The sequence below is a fragment of the Hemibagrus wyckioides genome, linkage group LG16, assembly GCF_019097595.1.
Source record: "Hemibagrus wyckioides isolate EC202008001 linkage group LG16, SWU_Hwy_1.0, whole genome shotgun sequence".
Classification (NCBI taxonomy): Eukaryota; Metazoa; Chordata; class Actinopteri; order Siluriformes; family Bagridae; genus Hemibagrus; species Hemibagrus wyckioides.
The window spans coordinates 2,324,917-2,349,093 of record NC_080725.1 but is presented as its reverse complement, the minus strand read 5'-3'; the positions used below and the strand labels follow the sequence as shown (position 1 = coordinate 2,349,093).

Here is a 24,177-nt window from a genome sequence, read left to right as displayed (position 1 = left end):
AAGAATGGAAATTCAGTGATAAGAGCTTTAGAAAGTGAAAATTAAATGAAAGCTAAGGAATATTGTACATATGGTATTATACGTTAATTAAGGACTATAGTCTACAAAAATTGAAAAGTATCATTATCTATAAGTTTATTTCTGTAACATATGAGTTTATTTATCTCTCTGCTATGGACAGGAAGAGGAAGTGTAGCTTGGCTACAATTTATCAATAAGGGACAATGATTTAACATTTCAGTAATAAACAGCATCTCATTTGGCAAAGGCATTTCCCTTGATGGACTCTTGCATCCGTTTCTCGCATCCTTAGGGGAAGGCGATAAGACGTGAGGAAAGAAAACAAACAGTGGAACCAAGGTTGTTCAGTTAAAGAAATGAGAAACAGCACATAAAAAATGTCAGTCATCTGCCAGCATTACTTTATTTTAGTGCAAGGTTCATGAATGAATTATCTCTGTAGGTAGCCTCACTGAGCCTTTACTCAAACTTTATGCTGTAAGTCGACTCTCATTTCCACCCTCTAGTGATCACACAAAAACACACTTACACACACACACACACACACACACAAACACACAGGAGTATTTCTTCAGGGATTAGCTTCCTCTACAACAAAGCGTCAGGGCTTCAGAGCTGGTGTTTACTTCTGTTTGCTTTAAGTGCTCACCTGTTTAAAGAAACAATCAACTATTACACAGGAACAAGGAATAAGAATGGAAATGTTTCTGGATATAATGTGAATAAAATAAGGAGAGAAAGCAGAAATGGGTGGAAATGCATTGCGTTCTAGGTTCGAAAGGTAAGAATCACATCAGCGGTTTGTTTTTATAATGTGTGTGTTATTTTTAATTGGCTCAATTTAATTTCCTGTATTACAGGAAATAATACAGGATACATTTTCTTAGTTGATTAAAGTTGAGTAAACATTTGTAAGTAGCTGAATATGAAATGAGGACTCCACAGATTCTGCTACATGTCACTCCACAGTGCCAGACTGCAGAGCAGGAGGTGAGATGGGGTGTGTGACTGTGATTGAACCTGTGGTGGGTCTGCATGCTTTTGCCATGTTTATGACCTATCCTCTAGTAGAGCAGTATATCTACAGGAGGCTGTGGGAACAGCTGAGTGGATCTCCATTTCCTGTCAGTGTAAACCAGTCTCACTGCTCAAACTACACCAATCTAAGTATTCATCAGGTAGGATTTCACTTTATTTTATTCAGAATTATACCCAATTTATCTCATTTTGTACAACTGAGCAGTAAAGGGTTAAGGGCCTTGTTTAGGGGCCCAGCAGAGGCAGCTTGATGGACCTAGGATTTAAACTCACGACCATCTGATCAGTAGTCCAACACCTTAACCACTAAGCTACCATACCCCCCCCTCCAAAACACACACACACACACAGTATTCACACACAGCCCTCTGCCTTTCCCCACCCTTTAAGATCATAGTTACAATTTCACTTTGTCACATGGGAATTGTAATAAAGTTGAGTGTTTTGTCTTTACCAATCAATTAAATTCAGTTATTCTTATCAGGAGTAATTACTCTATATTAAATATAATATGCTCTTAGGATATTTAAAAATACAAATCTAGTATTTGGTCAGATTTTACCCATACAAGCTCATTTAGAACCGGTTCTATAAAGTGATTGTACACTCAGGCCCTTATAGTTTCATAATTATTGGTCATTTGATCTAGCTAATTCAGTACACATGGTTGTGTTGCAGGCTGTGCAGAAAGAGACGTCCCACTTCCTCATCCAGACTGAGCTGTGCTTCCTCTTTCCCAGCCTGGTCTCCTCAATGTTTCTGGTGTCGTACAGTGACTATTGTGGTCGCAAGGTGGCCATGGTACCCCCTTTGGTGGGCAGTTTTCTCTTCACACTTACTTACTTCATAGTGAGCAAGTACTCCCTCAGCCTCAGCTACCTTCTGGGTGCTGCTTTCTTTGCTGGGATTTTTGGGGGTAAAAGCACTCTGACAGGTGGTTGTTTCTCCTATGTGGCTGACTGCTGTGGACAAGACCAAGCTGAGAATAGAAAAAGAGAGAAGACAGTTCGAATGGCCCGTCTAGACATGGTTCTAGGTGTGCTGTCTGGTTTGGGCTCCCTTTGCACTGGGTTCTATATTCAAGCAGCTGGCTTCAGCTGGCCATTCCTCTCTGCATCCATACTTCATCTGCTCAACCTGATTTATGTGCTGGGGATCCTGAAGGAGCCTCAGTGTCCTTTGACCCTGAACCAGAGCTTGTCCAGCCACAGGGCAGATGCTGAACCTCCCTCTCAAGCTACACCTCAGGTCATGACTAGGCGCTTTTATGGTGTCTACCTGCTTTTTGCAGCTTCTACAAGGAGACAAAATACACTGCTGCTTCTCATCTTGAGTGCCTTTGTCTTCTACAAGGTGATAAGAAGTAATCTAAATCTTAGTTTGGTTTTCATACAAAATTGATTAAATGTGTGGAGAAGAGAATATTGAAACAACCTTTTAAAATAAGTTTATTGATGATTATGCTCCTACTTGCTTAGCATCTGTGTAAATCTCGTATTCAGACAGTTTTATGATCTTTAATTACTGTGTCATTGTGTCAATCCAAGAGTAACACACAAAAATAGTAAAGCAGTATCTTGTATGTACGCTGCAGAATGTCATACCAGTGTAAAGCAAAATATTCATTTGTGATTATTAATAATTAATTAATCCTATATTTGGATTTGTGCTATAAATATAGTTAATACTATTAGTATTATTCCTCAGGTGTCCACATTAGGTGCCCTGTCCATCCTTCTCTTGTATGAGCTGAATCCTCCACTGTGTTGGAGTGAGGTGCTCATTGGCTACGGATCTTCTCTTAACACTCTGATCTACCTGAGCAGTTTTGCTGGTGTGTCTCTGCTGTCACAATGGCTGCCTGATGTACACATCACCCTGCTTGGACTATTAAGTGTAGCCACTGGCTTTTTCATGGCAACCTTTGCCAAGACCACACTGCTCATGTTTCTGGGTGAGTAAAAGAAGGTTTAGTGAAAGAGAGAGCAAATAGATGGTCAGATGGATGGATGGATGGATGGATGGATGGATAAACGAATGGATGGATGGACTTTAAGTAATTCCAAATCCAACAATGCTTAATTAGGCTACAGATAAATCACCTAAATCAGGTGGACAGTACAGAAAACTGCGTAAATGCATGAGTAATGCAGGAAGTGTATGGCAGTAGTGCAGTAATGTTTTGTGGTTTTGTAGTTCGACTTCCTCTACTCCTGTCCATCATGCCTGCTCCTGTGATGTGCTCAATGATGTCCAAACTGGTGCTGACCTCTGAACAAGGTAAGAGAGTTTCGCAGGTTCTCTGTGCATCTGTAAGTTTCTTTACGGTTTGGATGTATAGAGTTATACATAGAGTTATACCGGGAACACCCCACAAGAGCTGCAGTTTTGGAGATGCTCTGATCCAGTGGTCTAGCCATCACAATTTGGTCCTTCATCAAACTCGCTCAAATCCTTACACTTGTCCATTTTTCCTGCTTCTAACATCAACTCTGAGGACAAAATGTTCACTTGCTGCCTAATATATCCCACCCACTAACAGGTACCATGATGAGGAGATCATCAGTCTTATTCACTTCACCTGTCAGTAGTCATAATGTTATGCCTGATCAGTGGATATATCTTCTTTAGGTGCTGTGTTTGCATGTATGGCCTTTGTGGAAATGTTGAGTATGGGAGTGGCATTCCCACTGTTCAGTAGCATTTACTCTGCTACCATCTCCTGGTTCCCTGGGTTTGCGTTCCTTCTAGCTGCTGGTCTTACCTTAATACCAGCATTACTAATTGGGTGAGTAAACATAATGGTGCATTTCTCTTTATAAAGAATACAATATTAATTCATGCTTTCTCTACAAAAAAAAAAGGTTATAAAACATGAATTCTTGAATCTGTTTGAGGTGTAGGTCATTGCACCTAACAATATTGAAGGTCTATTTTAATACACTCCTTCTAATAATTAAGTCTATTTATATTATTCTGTTATAATATTAAGTCTAATAATAAACAGATTGAAACGAAATACATTATTATATTATTAAAGTACATTATTAAAGTTTAATACATTATTATACATAATCCTCATTGATTATTTCCCCATAACAGCACTTCCCATAATATTTTATTTCTTCTACATTACAAACTACATGAAAGCCATCATGTACTAAATGTTCATCCAATTATTTTCTTCAGCGTTGTGCTCTGGCTGCGATTAGATATGGAGGAGGAGTCCGGAATGCTGACCTCTGAAGATGACAGTGAGGACAGCACAGGCTATGAGATACCTCATTAATGATGTTAAAATAGCATATGTTTTAGTGAATGTTTTAAAATAATTCATAATTGGATCATTTCATCTACTTTATTAATGAATTAAATAAATAGAAAGTATATTTATGTATATTATAAATATATTTTCCATATTTTACAACATGCTGGTTACTAATTTTAAATGTTCTTCTAATTATTATTGTAAGCCTATTAAAATATCACATCATAATTCTGTCTGTAAATGAGTTACCTACAGAATACCAATATATCCTCACAGTAATATTGTAAACCATGTGGTATACAATCCCCTCTGGAAGTATTGGAACATCAAGGCCAGTTCTATTGTTTATTATTTGTTTTTTTTTTTTAAATTAATATGAGGTGACATTTCAGCTTTTATTTTCTGATATGTACACCTAAATGTCTTCACTGTATAGCAAAACAAATGATTGGGTCTTGCTGTTCCAATTCTTTTGAAGGCGACTATATATACAGAAACTGTAAATGTGGCAAATATTAAAATAATTAAACTGTTTATTGGGTTTTTTATGTCTGTTTGTGGATCATTTTTCATAGAACACTACACAGTTCCAGCAAAAATACATAGTCCTGCTGACCCTAACTCAGGAGACTGAGACAGCAACAGTTGGAGTGAATGCTTTTAATTAAAGGCTGGCACGAACAAACAAATCCACAGCCCGATATTAATCACAGTGTCCAGTGTCAAGCAGTGGGTTGATAATCGTGAAATGAGAAAACAAAAATGGGTCAAAACCAGAAACAGTAAACATGAGCAAATCAAAAGGCATGATATGTCAGAGGAGCAAACAGAGCTGAACCAATATTTTACAAAGTCTTAGTGCTGTGATCGCGCCTAAATAGCGTATCATGGCGATTGTGTCAGGTGTGTGCAATGAGTATTCAGGTGAATTTGAGCATGTGAACTAGGAGTTGGAGTTTATGGAGCACATTTGTAGTCAGAGGTGCATTCTGGGAAATGGAGTCAGGTGCCGAATTTGGCATTGATATGACACCTGGTACATTACGATATAAAATCTTTTGCCAGGGAAGTCAAAGTAATACATAGTCCTCTGAAAAGTAAACGTTCATATTTGTGAGGGAGACTGGAGTTATTTCCAATTTTCATTTTTTCAGAAAGTGACCCATCATGTCTATGGGCAGTGGGAAGATGATGGTGGAGTTCTTCTCAGCAGCGATGGTGTTGAGGGTCTGCAGGTAGCGGAGCTGTAGAGCAGATGGAGACTCAGCGATCACCAGTGAAGCCTCTTTCAGAGCACGTGAAGCGTTCATTTCTCCCTCTGCTGCGATCACCTGTACAAATGAGGTAGTTTCACATTTTAGAAAATAAGCTTTGACTGATGTAGATTACAGAGCAATAACCTTAACGATTGATTGAGGAAGATTACTCCAGGCTCTATTGCACTTCATATTTGTAGTGAAATAAAATTAGCTACCATTTCATTTGCTTTAGTAGTTTGTTTTAAGGGAAAATATCACCACAGAGTATTAAACAACCAAAATAAAAACATGTCAAAATATTTAAAGCCCATAAACTTTAATCTCGCAGGCTGAAGTCTCTGACCTTAGCTCTAGCCTCGCGGGTTGCCTCAGCCTCGGCTGCCATGGCCCTCTGAAGCTGTTGAGGCAGTTTCACGTCCTTTATTTCCACACGCTCCACCTTGATGCCCCAAGAGTCTGTGGCATCATCCAAAGTCATCTGAGGAAAGTGTGTAGGTTGCATGACATGAGGTAAAAAAAAATGTGAACAAAGACATGAGAAATTAGTAAATGATTCCATGTCACACTAAATGGATTAACAGATAGATGCCTATTAGGAGTCTGTTTGTCAAATATTTGTCTCACCTGCATACTGTGAGAGATGCCCTCACGATCTGACAAAACCTCAGCTAGGTTCTTGGTGCCCAGAACGTTCCTTAGGGTAGTCTGGGCAAGCAGGCGTGTAGAGTAATCAGCATTGGTGACATTTGCCACAGAGGCGATGGGATCACTCACCCGGAAATACACCACTCCGTCCACACTTACTGTCACCGAGTCCTTTGTCAGAATCTATGAGCAAGAGGGTTGATGACCTTTACTGCATGCAAAATATATATAAAAGTACTTAAAGCTAGGTCACACCCACACAACCCTGTATAACACTTTATCCAGCCTGTAACACAGTGAGTTCACTCCACCCTTTTTGCCTTGACTCTGTCCCATGTAGGCAGAGCTGGATTAGTTCCCATTTTACCCTATGAACTTTTTGTTCTGCAGCCAGGGGTAAGACATTAAATATTCTTACATAATATTGTTCTTCTACATATTTGTTCAATTTATCACAGTAGACTAAAGTTTCCTGAGAGACATTGTTGATCTTCTGCTATAATGTCCACTTAGCCTCTTTGATGCGTTCATCTTTAAAAATGTTGAAGTGGTGTAATTAAGTATATAACTTAAGGTGTGTCTCTGCCCACTTGTTCCTCCAAGTGTAAAACCTCGTGATTAATCACCTAACGTTAAGTGAATGTATAGTATATACTGTACACTGAATGTGCTTTTGAATGGATCCTCAGTCTAACCTACCTCTTGAGGAGGAATGTCGAATGATACTGTTCTCATGTCCACCTTTACAAAGCTGTCAGTGCAGGGAATGATAAAGAAGATACCTAGAAGTGGCAGGAAAAAAAATTAATCATTCATTCTGATCAAAATCACTTCTTCTCAAAGAAGAAGTAATAGCTGATAAAAGTAGCAGACTGGGTTACCTGGTCCCTTTGGCTTTCTAGCTGTGATGCGGCCAAGTCTGAATATTACAGCTCGTTCATATTCCTTAACAATCTGTAAGAGAGTAATAGATCGATGCTCAGAAACGATGATCTTTTATATTACAACAGGTTAACAAATTACATTCGCCTCCATGGTGTTGAAATGAAATGAAAACTAATAAACAAGAGACTATATGTTTGTTGACACATAATAAATATTTTAAAGGTCACACAATTGTGTATGTACGGATATATTTTTAGAATTTATGTTTGGGTTTAACTTTAGCTTGGTAAAGTTCAGGTTCATTTTTTGTTATGTTCTCAGGAAGTGAGACTCCCTTCCTTACAAGCATGCCAAGTAGCTTACTATTAAGGATGTTTAATGGTTGATTCTGAATCCTTACAACTGGTGTAGTCTGCTCAAACAATACATTCCTAGCCATTTCCAGCTGTTTCTAACTACATAAATGTTTATTAAGCCCTTTACTGTGCTTAATGGTATTGTTTAAATATTTAGACTTTTTTTTTTTACACATCACACAATTGTCTGTCTTTTTTGTGTTGCAATCTCTTTGGGGTTCATTAGCTGGCAACTACAGATTTTCTAGAACAATTAAAATATTTAAAGACTTCATATAATTATTCTTTTATCTCTATTATATAATTTCTTTCTTCGCAACTTGGGGGTTGGGGTCAGAGCACAGGGTCAGACATGAGGCAGCGCCCATGGAGCAGGGTGGGTTGAGGGCCTTGCTCAAGGGCCCAATGGTGGCAGCTTGGCAGTGAACCACGATCTTCTGTTCAACGACCCAGAGCCACTTGAGCTATGGATTTTGTAAAATCCATTTTGTCTGTCCTCTCAAAGGGTGCTAATAATTCTGAATTTGACTGCATTTGCATTTTCAGATTTTATTTTGTCTATTTGATGCTTATTGCTATGCATAAATACCCAGTAAAAAGCTCAGTGTATCTGTAAATCTTTTCGATATTTTATTAGATAAACTAAACGTATATAATTTTCACATATTTCATTAAAAATGTGTGTTTTTGGTATTACCTTGAGGCTAATACCAATTGTGATCGGGAACAACAGCACTGTGAAAAACGTAGACAGAGCAACAAGGATCCATCCACAAAAGCCAAGGCCTGGTTTACTCTCACCTGTAACCAGGAGAGAGAGAGAGAGAGAGACAGAGAGAGAGACAGAGAGAGAGAAAGAGAGAGAGAGAGAGAGAGAGAGAGAGAGAAAGAGAGATTTGATTAATTCATACTAATACTAGTTAATTAAAGCTTATGGATATTCAAACATAAAAAGAAATGTGAAGAGCCATGTTTAGCATTTTCTAAATACTGTATTTTCTGTTTTTTTGTTGTTTCATTCTCACATCCCTTAAATTCACTGGTGTAAGCCAGTTAGCCAGTTCATCTGTCCAGTGTCCATGGATTGAATAGCAACCCTTACTTGCTGGTCTTTAGAACAATAAATTAAAAAAATCATTACAATATGCTTTCATACTGTATTTAATTATCCCTTTTTTTTCTCCTACAACTTTCTAATGGTGAACATTAGCAGCCTTGGTTGAGTCACATGGTTGAAACATGTGCTGTGGGTAGGGAACAGTTAACATCCTGTGAGAATTTCCTGTAATACACACAGATTTCTGGCTGCTCTCATAATTACGCAACCCTGGAGCTTCGTTCATTCTTCCCACAGTGTGTTTTCTGAGGAATTTAGGATTAAGCTTGATATCTTTTGAAGACTTTACAGCTTGATATCTTTTGAAGACTTTTCAAACAAACTATGATCATATATATGTATTTAGAATCAAAATACCGTTCATACACACACACACATATCTATACAGTAGTATAGTAGTAGTATTGTAAATTAATTGTATTTTGATTCTAAATATCATTAACATCCATATGTTTCCAAGTTCTTGGTTTCCACTTTAAAGTGCTATCTACCTTTCATTTTTATTAGCCGTGTTACCAGGGTGATATAAGAGGGTTCATGGGTCATGTGTACGTGCATGCATAAAGGCAAGCAATAGCTGATGGCCTAGAGAGAACACTGTTTGCTCAGTATACAGCAAAATCATAAATAAAGGCTGGTCTGATGCATATCACCAATGTGGTTTTTAGATACCTAACCTATTCCAGTGCTCTGTACACTTTACAGGCAGTAAAGGCAGTAAAGTAGAGTTTCCAACCCGAAAGTCAACAACACTCACATTTATTTGTTTTGTGGTTAAACATCTTTCCTGTAGTTAGATTTCAGTTCCATCAACTTTCTCCATGCTGAGTGGAGGGAAGTGATAGTCCCTGCTGTAGGATTTCAGTGTGAAATAAAAAAACAAATGCTATTGTATTTTAAATGTGAGTTAAGGACACATACATACTATACCTAAGTACAGCACAGGTATAATATATAATATACATATATATTTATTTACTAAGGAATAAGAATTCAAATTAGTTGCACTGCTTTGTGTTTTTGAATTATATACAGTAAGCTCAGTCCTAAATCAGCGGTTCATCTATAACCTATAACTCCTCATAATATCTGAGCTGGTTCATAAATGTATTTGTGTGTACAGATGCAATGACACTGTCTCGAATCATACTCATCACAATAACAGTAATGACACTCCTGAACCATAAACGCAACCATATGACATGTGTCCTTAGATAAAAGCTCTTAAACTTTGCTCTCGTTGGTGTAGGGAGCTTTCCAGAAACCAACTGATTAAGGAGTTTAGACATAAACAAGCATATTATCATACAGGCTGCATAAATGTAAACAGAATAAAGGTGGGTAAAAGAGAAAGAGTGATGAGTAAAATAGAATAAATATATATTAACTTACTAATTAAGTCTGTCTTGCTTGCAGTTCCTCTTTCTACTCGACCCTCCATTTCCATACAGCAAGGAATCCCTTTAGAGGTTTGTAGGAGTAGAGTTGTTTAGGACTCTGAGGGAAGTGGTTCTCGCTTTAATACACTACTGGCTGCAGAGGCGTGGCTTTATAGAAGGAGTGACATTACGAAATATCAGATAGCCCAAATTGCATCATGACAATGTGTTTCTACTTCAAAGGCTCTAATAGCGCCACAAATATGAATAGAATCTCTTATCTGATTAGAAATGCTAAATTATTTATGATCATTATATCCATCCATTAAATCTAGTATTTCTCGCTCACTCTGCTTTTGCATCCTATCCCAATATCTGGTGGATGTGTTTGATTTTAGATTTTAAGATTGAGCATTAAGATTTCTCTTCACTGGAAGTAAGTGGTCCAAAATGGTTCCAGGCAATATGGCAATACCCCTGTGCATCAACATTTATGGCTTAGTAACTCTCAGCTAGTCTAATAATTTAATTTCTAAAATCCCATCATGGTCTGATCAGACCTAATTGAGTGTGAACAGCATATTATGAGTGTCACGGTCTCTCTCTCTCTCTCTCTCTCTCTCTCTCTTTCTCTGTGTGTGTGTGTGTGTGTGTTTTCCTTTTTTTTAATCACTCCCTTACATAAGTATAAATTCTCCTATATTTTGTAATATGTTGTAGTGAAACAGCATGTGGAAATATTGGATTACTGCATGAATGCTTTTTGGTTAAAGTGACCTGTGATTGTATGTTGAAAATTCTACCCAGTCTCACATAGTAGGTCCTTGTTATACATTAAACCCAATCACATACACACATACACTATATTGCCAAAAGTATTCGCTCACCCATCCAAGTAATCAGAATCAGGTGTTCCAATCACTTCCATGGCCACAGGTGTATAAAATCAAGCACCTAGGCATGCAGACTGTTTTTACAAACATTTGTGAAAGAATGGGTCGCTCTCAGGAGCTCAGTGAATTCCAGCGTGGAACTGTGATAGGATGCCACCTGTGCAACAAATCCAGTCGTGAAATTTCCTCGCTCCTAAATATTCCACAGTCAGCTGTCAGCTGTATTATAAGAACGTGGAAGTGTTTGGGAACGACAGCAACTCAGCCACGAAGTGGTAGGCCACGTAAACTGACGGAGCGGGGTCAGCGGATGCTGAGGCGCATAGTGCGAAGAGGTCGCCAACTTTCTGCAGAGTCAATCGCTACAGACCTCCAAACTTCATGTGGCCTTCAGATTAGCTCAAGAACAGTGCGCAGAGAGCTTCAAGGAATGGGTTTCCATGGCCGAGCAGCTGCATCCAAGCCATACATCACCAAGTGCAATGCAAAGCGTCGGATGCAGTGGTGTAACGCACGCCGCCACTGGACTCTAGAGCAGTGGAGATGCGTTCTCTGGAGTGACGAATCACGCTTCTCGGAACGGTACTTGTCTGACTGCATTGTGCCAAGTGTAAAGTTTGGTGGAGGGGGGATTATGGTGTGGGGTTGTTTTTCAGGAGCTGGGCTTGGCCCCTTAGTTCCAGTGAAAGGAACTCTGAATGCTTCAGCATACCAAGACATTTTGGACAATTCCATGCTCCCAACTTTGTGGGAACAGTTTGGAGCTGGCCCCTTCCTCTTCCAACATGACTGTGCACCAGTGACCAAAGCAAGGTCCATAAAGACATGGATGACAGAGTCTGGTGTGGATGAACTTGACTGGCCTGCACAGAGTCCTGACCTCAACCCGATAGAACACCTTTGGGATGAATTAGAGTGGAGACTGTGAACCAGACCTTCTCGTCCAACATCAGTGTGTGACCTCACAAATGCGCTTCTGGAAGAATGGTCAAAAATTCCCATAAACACACTCCTAAACCTTGTGGACAGCCTTCCCAGAAGAGTTGAAGCTGTTATAGCTGCAAAGGGTGGACCGACGTCATATTGAACCCTATGGATTAGGAATGGGATGTCACTTAAGTTCATATGAGAGTCAAGGCAGGTGAGCGAATACTTTTGGCAATATAGTGTATATTTAAAAAAAAAAAAAAAAAAAAACTTCACTAATCTGAAATAGATAGCACTGGTTATTAATAGCTAGCTTATAGTATTTATGTTGCACAACAGAGGTCATAGAGTAAAAGGTGAAAAGGCCTCTGTGACTCATGATCATATGCACTATATAGAACGTGACGTGTTTTATCACTATATTATCATTAATGATTCATGATATAATTTTGGCCAGACTGCATCCAATTACTATAGATTTTCTTTTTATATGTAAGTTTAAAATGTATTTAGCACAAACAATTTACATTTACAAAACTTAGTGTAAAATATCAGTGACAAAAAGGGGGAAGAAATAGGACATACACATGGGGACAAATTTGTTGGTACCTTTCCATTAAAGAAAGAAAAAGCCACACTGGTCACTGAAATAACTTGAAACTGAAAAAGTAATAATAAATAAAATGTATTGAAAGTTGACTAATGAAAATCAGACCCTGCTTTTGAATTATGCTTCAACAGAAAAAACAAACTAATGAAACTGGACAAAAATGATGGTACTCTTAACTTAATATTTTGTTGCACAACCTTTTGAGGCGATCCCTGCAATCAAGCGCTTTCTGTACCTCTCTGCACCTGTCCACAGGTATTTTGTCCCACTTCTTGTGCTCCAGCTGTCTCAGGTTTGAAGGGTGTCTTCTCATGTTCATGTTCTCAGATGTTCAATAGGAACATTTGATTTGGATCCCAGCTCATAGAAGGCCGCTTCAGAATAGCCCAATCTTTTGTACTTAGCCATTCTTGGTTGTTTTTAGCTGTGTGTTTTGAGTCGTTATCCTGTTGGAGGACCCATGACCTGCAACTGAGACTGAGCCTTCTGACACTGGACAGCACATTTCTCTCCAGAATGCCTTGACAGTCTTGGGATTTCATTGTACCCTGCACAGATTCAATACCCTGACACCCTGTGGAAGATGCAGCAAAGCAGCCTTAGAACATAACCGAGCCTCCTCCATGTTTCACAGTAGGTGATGTGACTTGCCAAAAAGCTCCAGTTTCGTCTCATCTGTCCGAGGGACATTCTCTCAGAAGCTTAGCAGCTTGTCCTTTGGACAGATGAGACAGATGTCGTTTGGACAGATGAGTTTGCTAACAAGGATTGGGACAAAAAACTGTTGAGAGGTGCAGAAGTCTCATAGAGTTAAGTTAAGAGTATGATCGTTTTTTTTTTTTAATGCTTCTGTTGACCCACAATTCTGTGTCTGATTTTCATTAGTCAATTTTCAATAAATGTTTATTTATTATCGAGTTATTTCACTGAGCGTTGAGCTTTCTTTAAATGGAAGGGTACCAACTATTTAGTCCACGTGTGAATATTATAATAATCAGAATCAGAAAAAGTTTTATTGCCAGGTTCAGCAAAGTGTCAGCAAGGAGCACTTTACAGTACTAGGAATTTGTCTTGGTGTCAGGTGCAAACATATACACAGGTAAATAATTTAAATAAATACTGTATAAGGTGACTTGTATGAAAATTAGTGCAATAGAAAAATGTGAAAGTGAAAGTGACTGTAACATATATACAGATGTGAGGTATGTACACAATGTAGAATGAGGTAAGGATTGTGTACAAAAGTGTGAGTTTGAATGAACAGTAGTGCAATTTAGAATGTGGAAGTGAGTGTCTGGGTTGGGGGGGGTCATCTGGGGGTAAGTGAGGCACTGTTCAGCATGCTGACTGCAGTGGGGAAGAAACTGTTCTTGTGGCGTGAGGTCCTGTTCCTGATGGACCGGAGCCTCTTGCCAGAGGGGAGGAACTGAAAAAGTTTGTTTCCAGGATGAGAGGGGTCAGCTGCGATCTTGGCTGCACGTCTCTGAGTCCTGGAGAGGTACAGCTCCTGGAGAGATGGAAGACTGCAGCCGATCACCTTCTCAGCAGAGTGGATGACACGCTGAAGCTTGGCCTTGTCCCTGGCTGTAGCTGCAGCAAACCAGACTGTGATGGAGGATGTGAGGATAGATTCGATGATGGCAGTGTAGAAGTTCACCAGCATCTCAGGGAGGAGAAACTTCTTCAGCTGCCGCAGGAAATAGATCCTCTGCTGAGCCTTCTTAGTGAGGGAGCTGATGTTCTTCTCCCACTTGAGCTCCTGCTGATGGTGGTGCCCAGAAAGCGGAAGGACTCGACAATAATCATTATCGACAATGGTCGATAATGCATCTACCATTGCTATAAAAAAAATACAGACGTCTGCTGTGAGCAAAATATTAATGCATAAACACCTGATCAGTCCTCAGTTTAATTCTGTTGCGTGATGCCTTGTTTTACCAGACCATTTGTCTCTTTTCTGACTTACAGCCCTTACAGCTTTCAGCAGACCATCTATGGTTCGCCAGATATGTATTTCTCTGGTATGATGAATACCAAAATAAAAATAAAGCAATGTTCTTTTCCTGTTTGCCTGTTGTAAATATGTAGGGTTTTTTTTCTTTACATATTACATATCACAGCCTGCATCTGAAGAATTATTTTCAAATGTCTAATGCATATTCTTTAGATATTTTGTAAACTACAGATAGATCATACAGATAGCATTTTAATCCAGCTCCAAAAGTATAACAGATATCTATCCATTTTAGTTGTTTTTAGTTGAATGGTTTGTTTTATTATATAATCTTCAAATCAGCTTTTAGTATTGTTTATTATCTTGACATAGTCAGCATAAATTTAAAGCAGAAAGAAATGGTCTTGTGTATTTGTATTCATCCCAATAAAATCAAAGTGCTCTTCGGTTACTTGCCCAAATACTCACCATCTCTTACACACAAAGGACAGAGCTCAATGTAAAATGCTGTGGATGGAATGAAACATTTGTGCTGAAAGCATTCAGAGTCTGCAGTACTATTTTTTTTATCGTGGATAAAATAACATGAAACAAGTAGGACTATGTGGCATCGGGTATGCCGCTACTGCCAAAAATGGGCATGGAGTTCCTGAATGAGTAAGTAATATCACTGGATGACAAACAACACAGAAGCAATCGACCTTTCCGTGATCCTGATGACGTTTGGATCCGTTCCAAAATCTAATCAGTTCATCGATCACTTATAATGAAAATTACATAAATCCTTTAAATATTCAAATATTAATACTAATAAGTATGTTGGGATGCATACACGGAAAACCTGAACACATTATGCCATTAAAAGGCACAAATATAAACAATATAAACACATGCATCATCCTCAAGAAGTGACCGAAATCGTGAGATCCTGAATTGTGGTTCACATGTCCTCAAAATATGGTTTAATTAAGCGCCATTTAAACATACTTATTGGATATTTTGTGTTCATTACACGGTGTAATGCCAGAAATTGTATATGTAAACAGTTTTGTACTGAAAAGCAGGCAAGTAGAAAAAAATGTATTTATTTCATATGAAATAAAGCAGCCTACACCTACTGTTCTGTCTAGTACAGTATTTGATAGTCATCAACTTCATCTAAAACGTGTAAATCCATGACAAGTTCAAGGAATCTTATTTACCTAATTCCTTTTATACAGACACCAGGAAGTAAAAAAATAAAATAAAATAATAAAAAATAATAATAAAAGAAAAATAATAACCCAACACACATCACTCACATTTAACAGCTGCTTTTGTTTGTCAAAGGTATTTACACATACAGTATTTTACCAACAGAAGAAATTCATGGTAGAAATTCTAACTCGCGCAGTTTTTTAGGGAAGAGTGAGGAAAATATCAAGATAGTCCTCTTCACAGTTTATCTATGCTGTGCATCCATCAATTTTCTCATAGTTCGGTGGTTAAAAAACATGATGTTAAACGAAGGAAGTCCTACTTCTATATATATATATATATATATATATATATATATATATATATATATATATATATATATATATATATATATATATATTTAAAAAAAAAAAAAAAATTAACACCACACAATACTGTAGTATTAATTTCATACATTCCAACATTTCTCATATCTCTTCAAATCATTATAATCATTGCTTAGATTAGCTTTCAGACTTCGACAGGAATGAACATATCAAAGAGAGCTGCAGATCAACAAAAAAGAAAATCACTCCTGTTCACTCTCTGGTAACTCTGAACATTGTTGAAACCAGCCTCTACACACTAACTGACTCACTAAAAACCACATTAATTCTGAGAAAGCTCAATGTTCCACTCTATAGTTCATGCACTCTTCCACCCTTCACTCACTCACTCAGCCCAATGAGGTACTCTCACTCTGAGTCCTTGCTTTTCCCAGAGCTTGTAACAATAGATCTCATATCACGAAACCTGCCCAATATTTTTTAAAGCCCTGTTTAATACAACGGGTTTCTGTTAAAGGACAAATTCCTCCTTATCTATACACACACACTGTTAAATAGATTGACTCCCAAAGGTTCAACTTCCATGCTAATACCACCATCAACGATATCATGCTTGCAGGTCACGTATCTGCAATAACCGTCTTATCAACTGTCAGAATTGCACTCCAGTACGTTACATTTTCAATGTGTTTCAGGTTGGAGTGGTCCTTTGAGGATGACCACAAGCTTTCTGTCTGTTATCCTTGTTGTTGGACTTGGAGCTGGTTGGCACATTTCACCTGGTATTACAGTGGTAATCACAAAATTGCATTTAATACTAGCGCAATAATGAAGTTGAACTGTTACATTAGTTATTGCATGCAATGCTGCTTTTAAACATATAATGCAAGACGTTTCCTCAAAAGAGTTAAGCCAAGGGTAATGATTGTATTTTGAGGTGTCCACGATATTACTGTGAATGCTTAATATCACGGGGCATCTGTTAACCGATTATTGCCAGCCAAGCTGTGGGTGCAGACCGGGCTGAAGAGGAAAGGGGGTTCCTGCAGCTGGAGGTGGAAATGGAGACCCTGCAGGATAGCTGCTGAAGCCATTAGGTTGTGGAGGAAAGTTTTCCAAAGCAGATGCAGAATGTGCCTAAACATTAGCGTAAAGATTAGAATAAGACCAGTGTACAGTATTGAAAACAACGTAAAAAGATTTTGTATACGGCCACAATAAAAGTATTGCTAGGCCGAATATTTGGAGTCAAATGGAGCAGATTTGCTGTACAATAATGAAGTGTGTCCTATTTTTTCGTTGGTACCTGCAGCAAAGCCGACTGTACTGCTGGGTTGTGGAGGCCTGAGAGAGCTGCAGGAGCAGCACTGGAGGAAAACCCAGGAACTCCTGCAGGAAATGACAGCAATCCAGGAAAGGCAGCCCCTCCTGGGGCCTGAAGACCACCACTGAACAAAGACATCACAACAAAGGCTTACATACTCTATGTCAGATAGTCAACCAACCAATCCTATGTAGAATGCAAAATTAGAAAAAAGGCATCATTTAATATTTTCCACTCATAAACCCAATAATACAAAAACCTAAAAGCTTCAAACTGCTCTTTGGTCTAATATCAGAAATGTTCCTTCTGCCGCGTAGTAATTAGAGAAGACTATCTGTCATTTATAGCTTTAGTTTTTACTAAGGTGTTGTCACTGAATAATGCCCTCACCTCTCAAACAGAGCCAAAAAAAAAAAGTTAGCAAAATGTCCTTTCACATTAAAATCTCACAAAATTTGAGATTTTATTTATTTTAAAATTCGCAAATTTTATTTGTACTCTGTATGTTCAAGTGTAACATAGAAATATAGATTGGTCTAAAGACTGCTCAGAAAACATTTGGAACATTTGATAAATTGTGTTGAAGGCTGAAACGCTTGCTCATGCTTACCCTGGCTGGCCCACCAATGCTGGGTTGAAGTTGGAGCTAAATGCAGAAGCAAATCCAGGAAGCACAGGTGAAGTGGAAGGGACACCTGCTGCTGCTGCCACCGCAGCTGCTTGTAGAGGAGCCACTGTGGCCACTGAGGAAGAAGCACCTGGAAGCCCCATAAAAGAGGAAAGCACAGGACTGCCTGCTGCTGGAGGACCTGAACCTCCAAACCCAGGGAAGGCTGGGCTCTGCCCTGGAGCCAAGCCCGGGATCATGGAGGGGGTTGTGGTGAGTCCAAGGCCAAAGGGTGAAGGGGAAGGAGCCCCAGTGGGGTCACAGTATGCAATGGAAGGTGTTAGTGGAGCAGAAGAAACGGAAGAGTGCATGGAGGATTGAGCTCCAGTTAGAGGTGATGCTGTAGATAGTGTAGGAAAGGGAGATATGCCTTGGAATGGTGTGGCAGGACTGCCTCCAGGCTGGGAACCTAGTGTGCCCAGAGGAGAGGCTGCACTGTGGCTCAGGCCCAGTGAGCGGGCCAGGGCAGCAGAATTTGGCATTACTAGTGAGCTGAGTGAGGGTGTACCTGACCTGGATGATGGTCCTTTGAAGGCAGAGGGGACCGGGCTGTTACTGCCACTGCCTCCACCATGTTGGACCACAGAGTTTGAGGGCTGGTCACTATACAAGGAAGGGTTAACTGTGCCAGTCTGAGATGGTTTGGGACTGGGTGTGCAGGGGGTCACTGGGGTACCTGAGGATATCGTACCCATTACCTGCATAGGAGTGGACCGTCCAGGTAGCACGCCTGAAGGTGTGTAACTGCGAATGACTGAATTGTTAGAGCATTTTGGATTTGACTGGGGCTCAGCAGAAGGTAGAAAGCCCTTGGAGGACGCAAGTGCTATACTCTGTGAAGGATCTGCTACCACCTTGGAAGTGGGAATGCCTGACGGTGTTCCTGAACGAGACGTCCCGTAGGGTGGAGGAGGTATGCCGGGGGTGCCAGAAGGGGTGTGGGATCTGATAACTGAAGGAGTGTTTCTGCCAGAAGGCAGCAGGCCAGTTGAAGTAGGGGTGCTATGACCACTGGGGTTTGGTGTAACCTGAGGAGAGCCAGCAGGCAAAGGAGGGCTTTTGATAACTGAAGAAGTTGGGGTAGGGCCAGGAGATGGGGTAAAAGGACTCTGAGAAGAGACCACACCAGGAAAAACAGGGGTGACTGGGGTGGTGGGTTGATTCTGGGAGCTGACAGGGGTAGGAGGAGCCGAACTGGTAGGGGAGACTTGACAGCTGAGGTGAGTTGAGGTGGCAGAGACAGGATTCTGTAGACTGGCAGGTCGAGCATAAGCTGGAACAAACATGAGGAAATTATTACGGGCAAAACAGAGAAATTTTGAAACTAAAGATCTATTGTGTGAGATGTACTGGCACAGGCACTACATGCAAAGCTTTAAAAAATAAATGCTTTTATAGTTGACCAGAGTATATCCCTCTTTTTAAAAGCCACCACCTAAAGCATTAAAAGGGCTACAAGAATATTAATAGCAAAAAATAGTAATAGCAAAGAAAACCTTGTCCTACTTAGCAAAGCAACAGAAAGTCAAGCAACAATGTCAGTACACATCACAAGTGAAAGTTCAGAGTTTGTACTAACATTTTGGGTGCTAGAGTGCCCCCTTATGACAATTCTTTCAATAAGGCATAAGAAATATTTGCATGTCAATTAAATGCAAGTACTTACAAAATTTGAATGGTTACACAAGTTCTTTATTTTTATTATATTACGAATGTAACCAAAACCTTCATTGAATACTCCACCCAAAATATATACTTCACATGCATTTACCCCTGACAACTGCAAATCTTTACCTTCAACTGGCCATAATGAGTTCTGATTAATTTAATTATCTGGTCAGTATGACTTTATGTTGCCTTTATTTTCTAGTAAAATATGCTAAGCTAAAATACCTGTTTTAGTATGGACAGCATTAGCAGTGAGTTTATCAAACAAACACAGCTATTGTGCTCCCACAAAAAAAACAAAAAAAAAAAACAAATGAGAATAAATTAATGCTTAAATCCAGCTTAAAACATTTGGACTTAAAATGCTGCATGTGTTTAATGCAATGAGAAAACTATATATCGATAAAGCAATAGGATTTCATTAAAAAGAAAAAAATAATAATCTAGGAAAAATATTTTGCACGAGCCACGACACCAGTGTAAGTTCAATCATACATGTACAATAATGCAAAATTATTTCAGATCTTTTTAGATGGGGTGTGGCTGTGATGTACGACCGTTAACACATTAAACACTGTTCATGTGGACTATTAGTAAAATCACAGCTATAGCGATTAAAATGCACTCTTAAATCATTAAATTAAATCATTCAGGACAAAAAAAGCAGCATGCGGAGTGCAGAAGGCAAAGACTGCATGATAGAAAAAGGGTAAGTGCAGTTAGCACAGGCGCAGTTAGCAGAGGGTGAGTTAGAATGTCACTGAGCAGCACTGATTGCAGTAGCAACAGCAGTTTTCATACCTGCTAACTTTGGAGTGGCAGTGTAGGGTGGAGGGGGCACATTTGCTGTAATGACCCCTCCTACTGACATCAGGCCTGCGTTGTTGTACGCACCTGAGCAGGGGAACAGAACCTACTGGATTCTGGGTAAACCACTCCAAGATATCATCTTGCCACCATATGCATCAGCTTACACACTCACTCTAATTCTGAACTCTAGGATTGAATGATTGATCATCTCACTTTCACTCCTGTCTGTCTATCTAGAAGAAGGAGAACTGTTGTCTCTCCAGCCACATTTCTTTAGGTCTCTCTCACATAGTGGTACTGTTCGCTCTCGCTTTGGAACGAGTGCTTCCTGTTGTACTTTTTTTCTCTCCAGAAAGGAAACTATCTATATACACTAACCAAGCATAACATTATGACCACTTGTGTTGGTCTCCCTTTTGCTGCCCAAAACACTGAATAATCAGTGTAATTCACTTCACCTGTCAGTGCTCACAATGTTTTGGCTGATCTGTTCGCTTACATTTGCTTAATCAAAGAACTCTGTGAGATTTTACCATTCTCCTGCCTCATTCTTACACTCACTAGTTCTCAGTCTGTTTCACTCTAGCATGCCTCTGACATATCTGTGTAGTTACACAGCCTCCTGTCAATTACTCAGTAACAACACAGTAAGTCTATCTCTCTTTGCTGGGTCAGGTCTCTCTCCGGTAGTTACTCTTGCTGTCTATATGAGCAAGGATATTTCTTTTGCTGTGTAATAAAAAAACTTACTTGGTGCGATAGTGGCATGCGGCCTGCAGGGAGGAATCGGATAAGGTATAGGTCTGTGTGGATTGTAGCTCGAAGGAGACTGTTCAAAAAAAAAAAAAAAAGAAAGAAAGAAAGAAAACAACAAACACTTAGATGCTTTCATGCAATTAAAACAAATAATGCAGTGACAAGAAAATATCAAAACTAAAGACTCACTGGTTTGCTGGGTCCAATGATGCGGTTCGCAATCCCTTTCCCTTCTGTGCTCACCTCCTCTCCTTCCTTTCTAGGAGGAAACCCCTGAAAACACACATGAAGTGTTGCATACACATGGGTTTTGTTCTTGCAATCTCCACACTCTAAAGGCTCAAGACATCCAAACTTCTAGACAGTACTACTCACAGGGAAGGTTCCAGTGACCTGGCTGGGTTTGCCTTTAGGATAAGGATTCCCAGGGATCATCCCACAGGAGGAAACCATTGCCACAGGGGCTTTACATCCCACTTTACACACCTAAACAGAGTTTCACACCACACACACACATTTAAGTGTGTAATGTAGGTTCACAATCTTAAAGCACCGTTAGTTATTACATTTTTACAAAACTGTAAAACCAACATCTCAGTAAACGTTCAAAGAAAGAAGGAATATATTTTCTCTCAAATGTTTGGATCTGCCTTTCAGCCAAAATGACAGAAACCACAGCAGTGCTAGCACAGTTAAAATTCCATTAAAAAAACTAAAAATAAAAAATAAAAAAAAGGATAGGTACAACCCCAAATTACACGGTTGAGTTTTAGCAAAGTGCAAATTTTACCTGTTCAAGGATACGTCTGGCGCGTTTCTTCTCTGACAGGTGAGTGCGGAACTGCTCCTCCACTGGTAAGTAGTTATGAGCATCGGATATATTCCTGTCATGGAAAAAGTACTGCTATTAGAAACACACAATTGCGGCGGCTGATAAGCATTACTTTCAACAAATAAATAACATGCAGTATTTGTATGTAGTCAGATCACTTACAGAGCTATAAGCTCCAGCACAATGAGCTTGTCTTTCGAGAAGGTGAAAGTGTTCAAGATGTTTGCAACCTTGGTTGTAGGGATGGCCACCATTTTCTGCAAATAACAAAAGGTATCAGTTTAAAAAAAAAAAAAGAAAAGAAAAAAAAACAATTGTACAAGGTCTTCTCACACCTGCACTGTATTAACACCTTAACAAAATTATATTGAACTTACATGTTGAAATGCTTTCACTGCCTTCACCTGGGGCTCTGCCCAAGAGAAGTATTTCAGAATGTCGATCACCTAAAGATGGAGATGATATCAGCACTATTTCCACAACAAATCTTATGGAAATTTCCTAATTTTCCTCTAAGCTAATGAGCTACCCTAAATAGGACCCTAAACATTTTAAATTCTGTATTGTCAAGATGCAAATCCTCGAATACAAGTGTTTGGGGCAGTTCTCAAGCCTTCATGATATTACATACTATTGTGCAGTCATTTCAAAATATCTGATGTGTCTTTTTCCTTCACTTGAAGGTGTTTATATACAGATGGGTAAACTTAATAATATTACCTTAGTGGTTCTTATTTATTTTTATTTCACCGTATTAACATAGAGATGATTTATTGATTTATTTTATTTATTGATGTTTTTAAACATGTTATAGCAAGAAACATATTTCCTGGTAAAAGTATTGGTAAAAAGGTGTTGTTTTGACCCAAAAATGACATACATCTTAAAATCTCCTTAACCACAAAACATGGAATGATCCTGGCACGTGCCCATAAGTACCAGCAGGTGCACCATTTGAAGCAGGATCTAACATATTCCATCTAACCCTTGTCATTTACTTCTGAATCATTTTTATTTTTTTTAGCAGTGAAATTACTAAACCCTACAGGACAGGAACTGGAAGAATGCCGTGGTTCAGATCTGATCTATAGCTGTACCTGTTCACTGGAGAAATATCCATGCACCTGCTCGATCGCTTTAATCCGCTGGTCTGTCAAAACACACTAAAAAGAAACAGCTTGTGTTAAAAGAGAGCTCATTTGTCCTTTCTATTTACAATCAAAACATAACAGGTATGCATACTTAATTCACATGTCTGTCATTTGGCAGACGCACTCATATCATTTTGTACACCTGAGTAATTGAGGGCTAAGGGCCTTGCTCAGGGACCCAGCAGTGGGATTCGAACTCACGACCTTCCGATCATTAATCCAACACCTTAACCACTAAGGTACCACAGCCCTCACCCACTTCATCACATTTTAGAGAGTGTTGTAAATTAGAAGGAAAGAAAAGGGTGCTTTTACCTTTCTTATTTCGTCCAAAACGATGTCAAACGATTTCTTATCCATCTTAAATAGCTTCTCAATCGCAAGCTGGCCGATTTGAAGTTAGCTTCGAGTTTGCTGATTTAATATTCAGTGAATGCAAAATAGACTAAGTTCTGCTATTGCATTTTAGCAGCAGTCCGTGACAAAAGTAATCCAAGGCGATAAATTATTCAAACAGTAATTCATGAACCACACGAATACATCACATGCATAATAAATATGCGAAATATGAATCTAACTAGCTCAGCAAATTCATTTTGGCTGAACAACCGTTTATTTTGCTAGCTGGCTTGTCAGCTAGCTAGTTATTGATTTGCTGGTTGACTAGCTATCACGATAACATGACTGCAGGTCGTATAAAAACATAACGGTGATGCTATATAGTACTTCTCTTATACGATTATAATTGCAGGGATATCTCCGGGTGCATTTGCGCTGCCACACAAAACGGCAGAATCAGAGACGCATACTTTTAGCGTTTGTTTCCTTCCGTATCTGTTGTTAGCTATGCTAGCTGTCTAGCCTCTGGCTCGCAGGAGGTCCGAATGCATAACGACTTCTTGTTGCTAGGACCCCTTTCTGGCTGCACGCAGCACACGCACACACTGTCAAACCGTTAATTATCTAAAAAGTAGTATTATCCAGAATATAAAGCGCATTTTACATGTTGATAAAAAAATAAAATGTAATAAAAATAAGTAAAAAAAAAAAAAAATACTTAAAAAAAAATTGTTCTTTGTCGTTTGACGGTAAAA

General features: G+C 39.1%; 3 protein-coding genes across 5 annotated transcripts; 1 reads left to right on the top strand and 2 right to left on the bottom strand.

Moving 5' to 3' along the window:
- Positions 1-486: 486 nt before the first annotated feature.
- On the top strand, positions 487-4,850 carry LOC131367370 (solute carrier family 46 member 3). The gene is made up of 7 exons (XM_058412748.1): positions 487-802; positions 991-1,199; positions 1,738-2,412; positions 2,767-3,013; positions 3,256-3,339; positions 3,691-3,847; positions 4,249-4,850. Exons 1-7 carry the CDS (start codon positions 778-780, stop codon positions 4,346-4,348), a joined length of 1,497 nt encoding a protein of 498 aa, XP_058268731.1. The 5' UTR covers positions 487-777; the 3' UTR covers positions 4,349-4,850.
- On the bottom strand, positions 4,843-10,115 carry stoml3b (stomatin (EPB72)-like 3b). Of its 2 annotated transcripts, XM_058412751.1 has the most exons (8): positions 9,982-10,106; positions 9,347-9,440; positions 8,170-8,273; positions 7,113-7,185; positions 6,931-7,013; positions 6,211-6,414; positions 5,930-6,064; positions 4,843-5,658 (listed from the first exon to the last, which is right to left on the bottom strand). In XM_058412751.1, exons 2-8 carry the CDS (start codon positions 9,369-9,371, stop codon positions 5,470-5,472), a joined length of 813 nt encoding a protein of 270 aa, XP_058268734.1. In that variant the 5' UTR covers positions 9,372-9,440; positions 9,982-10,106; the 3' UTR covers positions 4,843-5,469. The 2 variants fall into 2 exon arrangements, with proteins under 2 accessions (XP_058268734.1, XP_058268733.1); XM_058412750.1 differs by lacking the exon at positions 9,347-9,440 and having other exon boundaries at positions 9,982-10,115.
- A 5,795-nt stretch (positions 10,116-15,910) lies between these two features.
- On the bottom strand, positions 15,911-23,990 carry proser1 (proline and serine rich 1). Of its 2 annotated transcripts, XM_058412223.1 has the most exons (12): positions 23,399-23,990; positions 23,030-23,095; positions 22,310-22,378; positions 22,095-22,189; positions 21,891-21,984; positions 21,476-21,586; positions 21,290-21,373; positions 21,095-21,173; positions 20,336-20,428; positions 17,810-19,139; positions 17,182-17,323; positions 15,912-17,012 (listed from the first exon to the last, which is right to left on the bottom strand). In XM_058412223.1, the coding sequence occupies exons 1-12, from the start codon at positions 23,441-23,443 to the stop codon at positions 16,866-16,868; spliced, it is 2,355 nt and encodes a 784-aa protein (XP_058268206.1). In that variant the 5' UTR covers positions 23,444-23,990; the 3' UTR covers positions 15,912-16,865. The 2 variants fall into 2 exon arrangements, with proteins under 2 accessions (XP_058268207.1, XP_058268206.1); XM_058412224.1 differs by lacking the exon at positions 20,336-20,428 and having other exon boundaries at positions 15,911-17,012.
- Between the last annotated feature and the right edge of the window lie 187 nt (positions 23,991-24,177).

Bases quoted from the DNA above. Each gene is read 5' to 3' on its own strand.
- proser1 (XM_058412223.1), bottom strand. From the start codon at position 23,443: ATGGATAAGAAATCGTTTGACATCGTTTTGGACGAAATAAGAAAG. The intron at 22,379-23,029 runs GTACAGCTATAG...CTCCATCTTTAG, and splicing joins GATATTTCTCCAGTGAACAG to GTGATCGACATTCTGAAATA. The intron at 21,174-21,289 runs GTGAGTCTTTAG...TTTTTTGAACAG, and splicing joins TCATTGGACCCAGCAAACCA to TCTCCTTCGAGCTACAATCC.
- LOC131367370 (XM_058412748.1), top strand. From the start codon at position 778: ATGCATTGCGTTCTAGGTTCGAAAG. The intron at 1,200-1,737 runs GTAGGATTTCAC...GTTGTGTTGCAG, and splicing joins CCAATCTAAGTATTCATCAG to GCTGTGCAGAAAGAGACGTC. The intron at 3,014-3,255 runs GTGAGTAAAAGA...GTGGTTTTGTAG, and splicing joins CACACTGCTCATGTTTCTGG to TTCGACTTCCTCTACTCCTG.
- stoml3b (XM_058412750.1), bottom strand. From the start codon at position 10,036: ATGGAAATGGAGGGTCGAGTAGAAAGAGGAACTGCAAGCAAGACAGAC. The intron at 7,186-8,169 runs GTAATACCAAAA...ACTCTCTTACAG, and splicing joins CAATTGGTATTAGCCTCAAG to ATTGTTAAGGAATATGAACG. The intron at 6,415-6,930 runs GTAGGTTAGACT...TCTTGCTCATAG, and splicing joins TCGACATTCCTCCTCAAGAG to ATTCTGACAAAGGACTCGGT.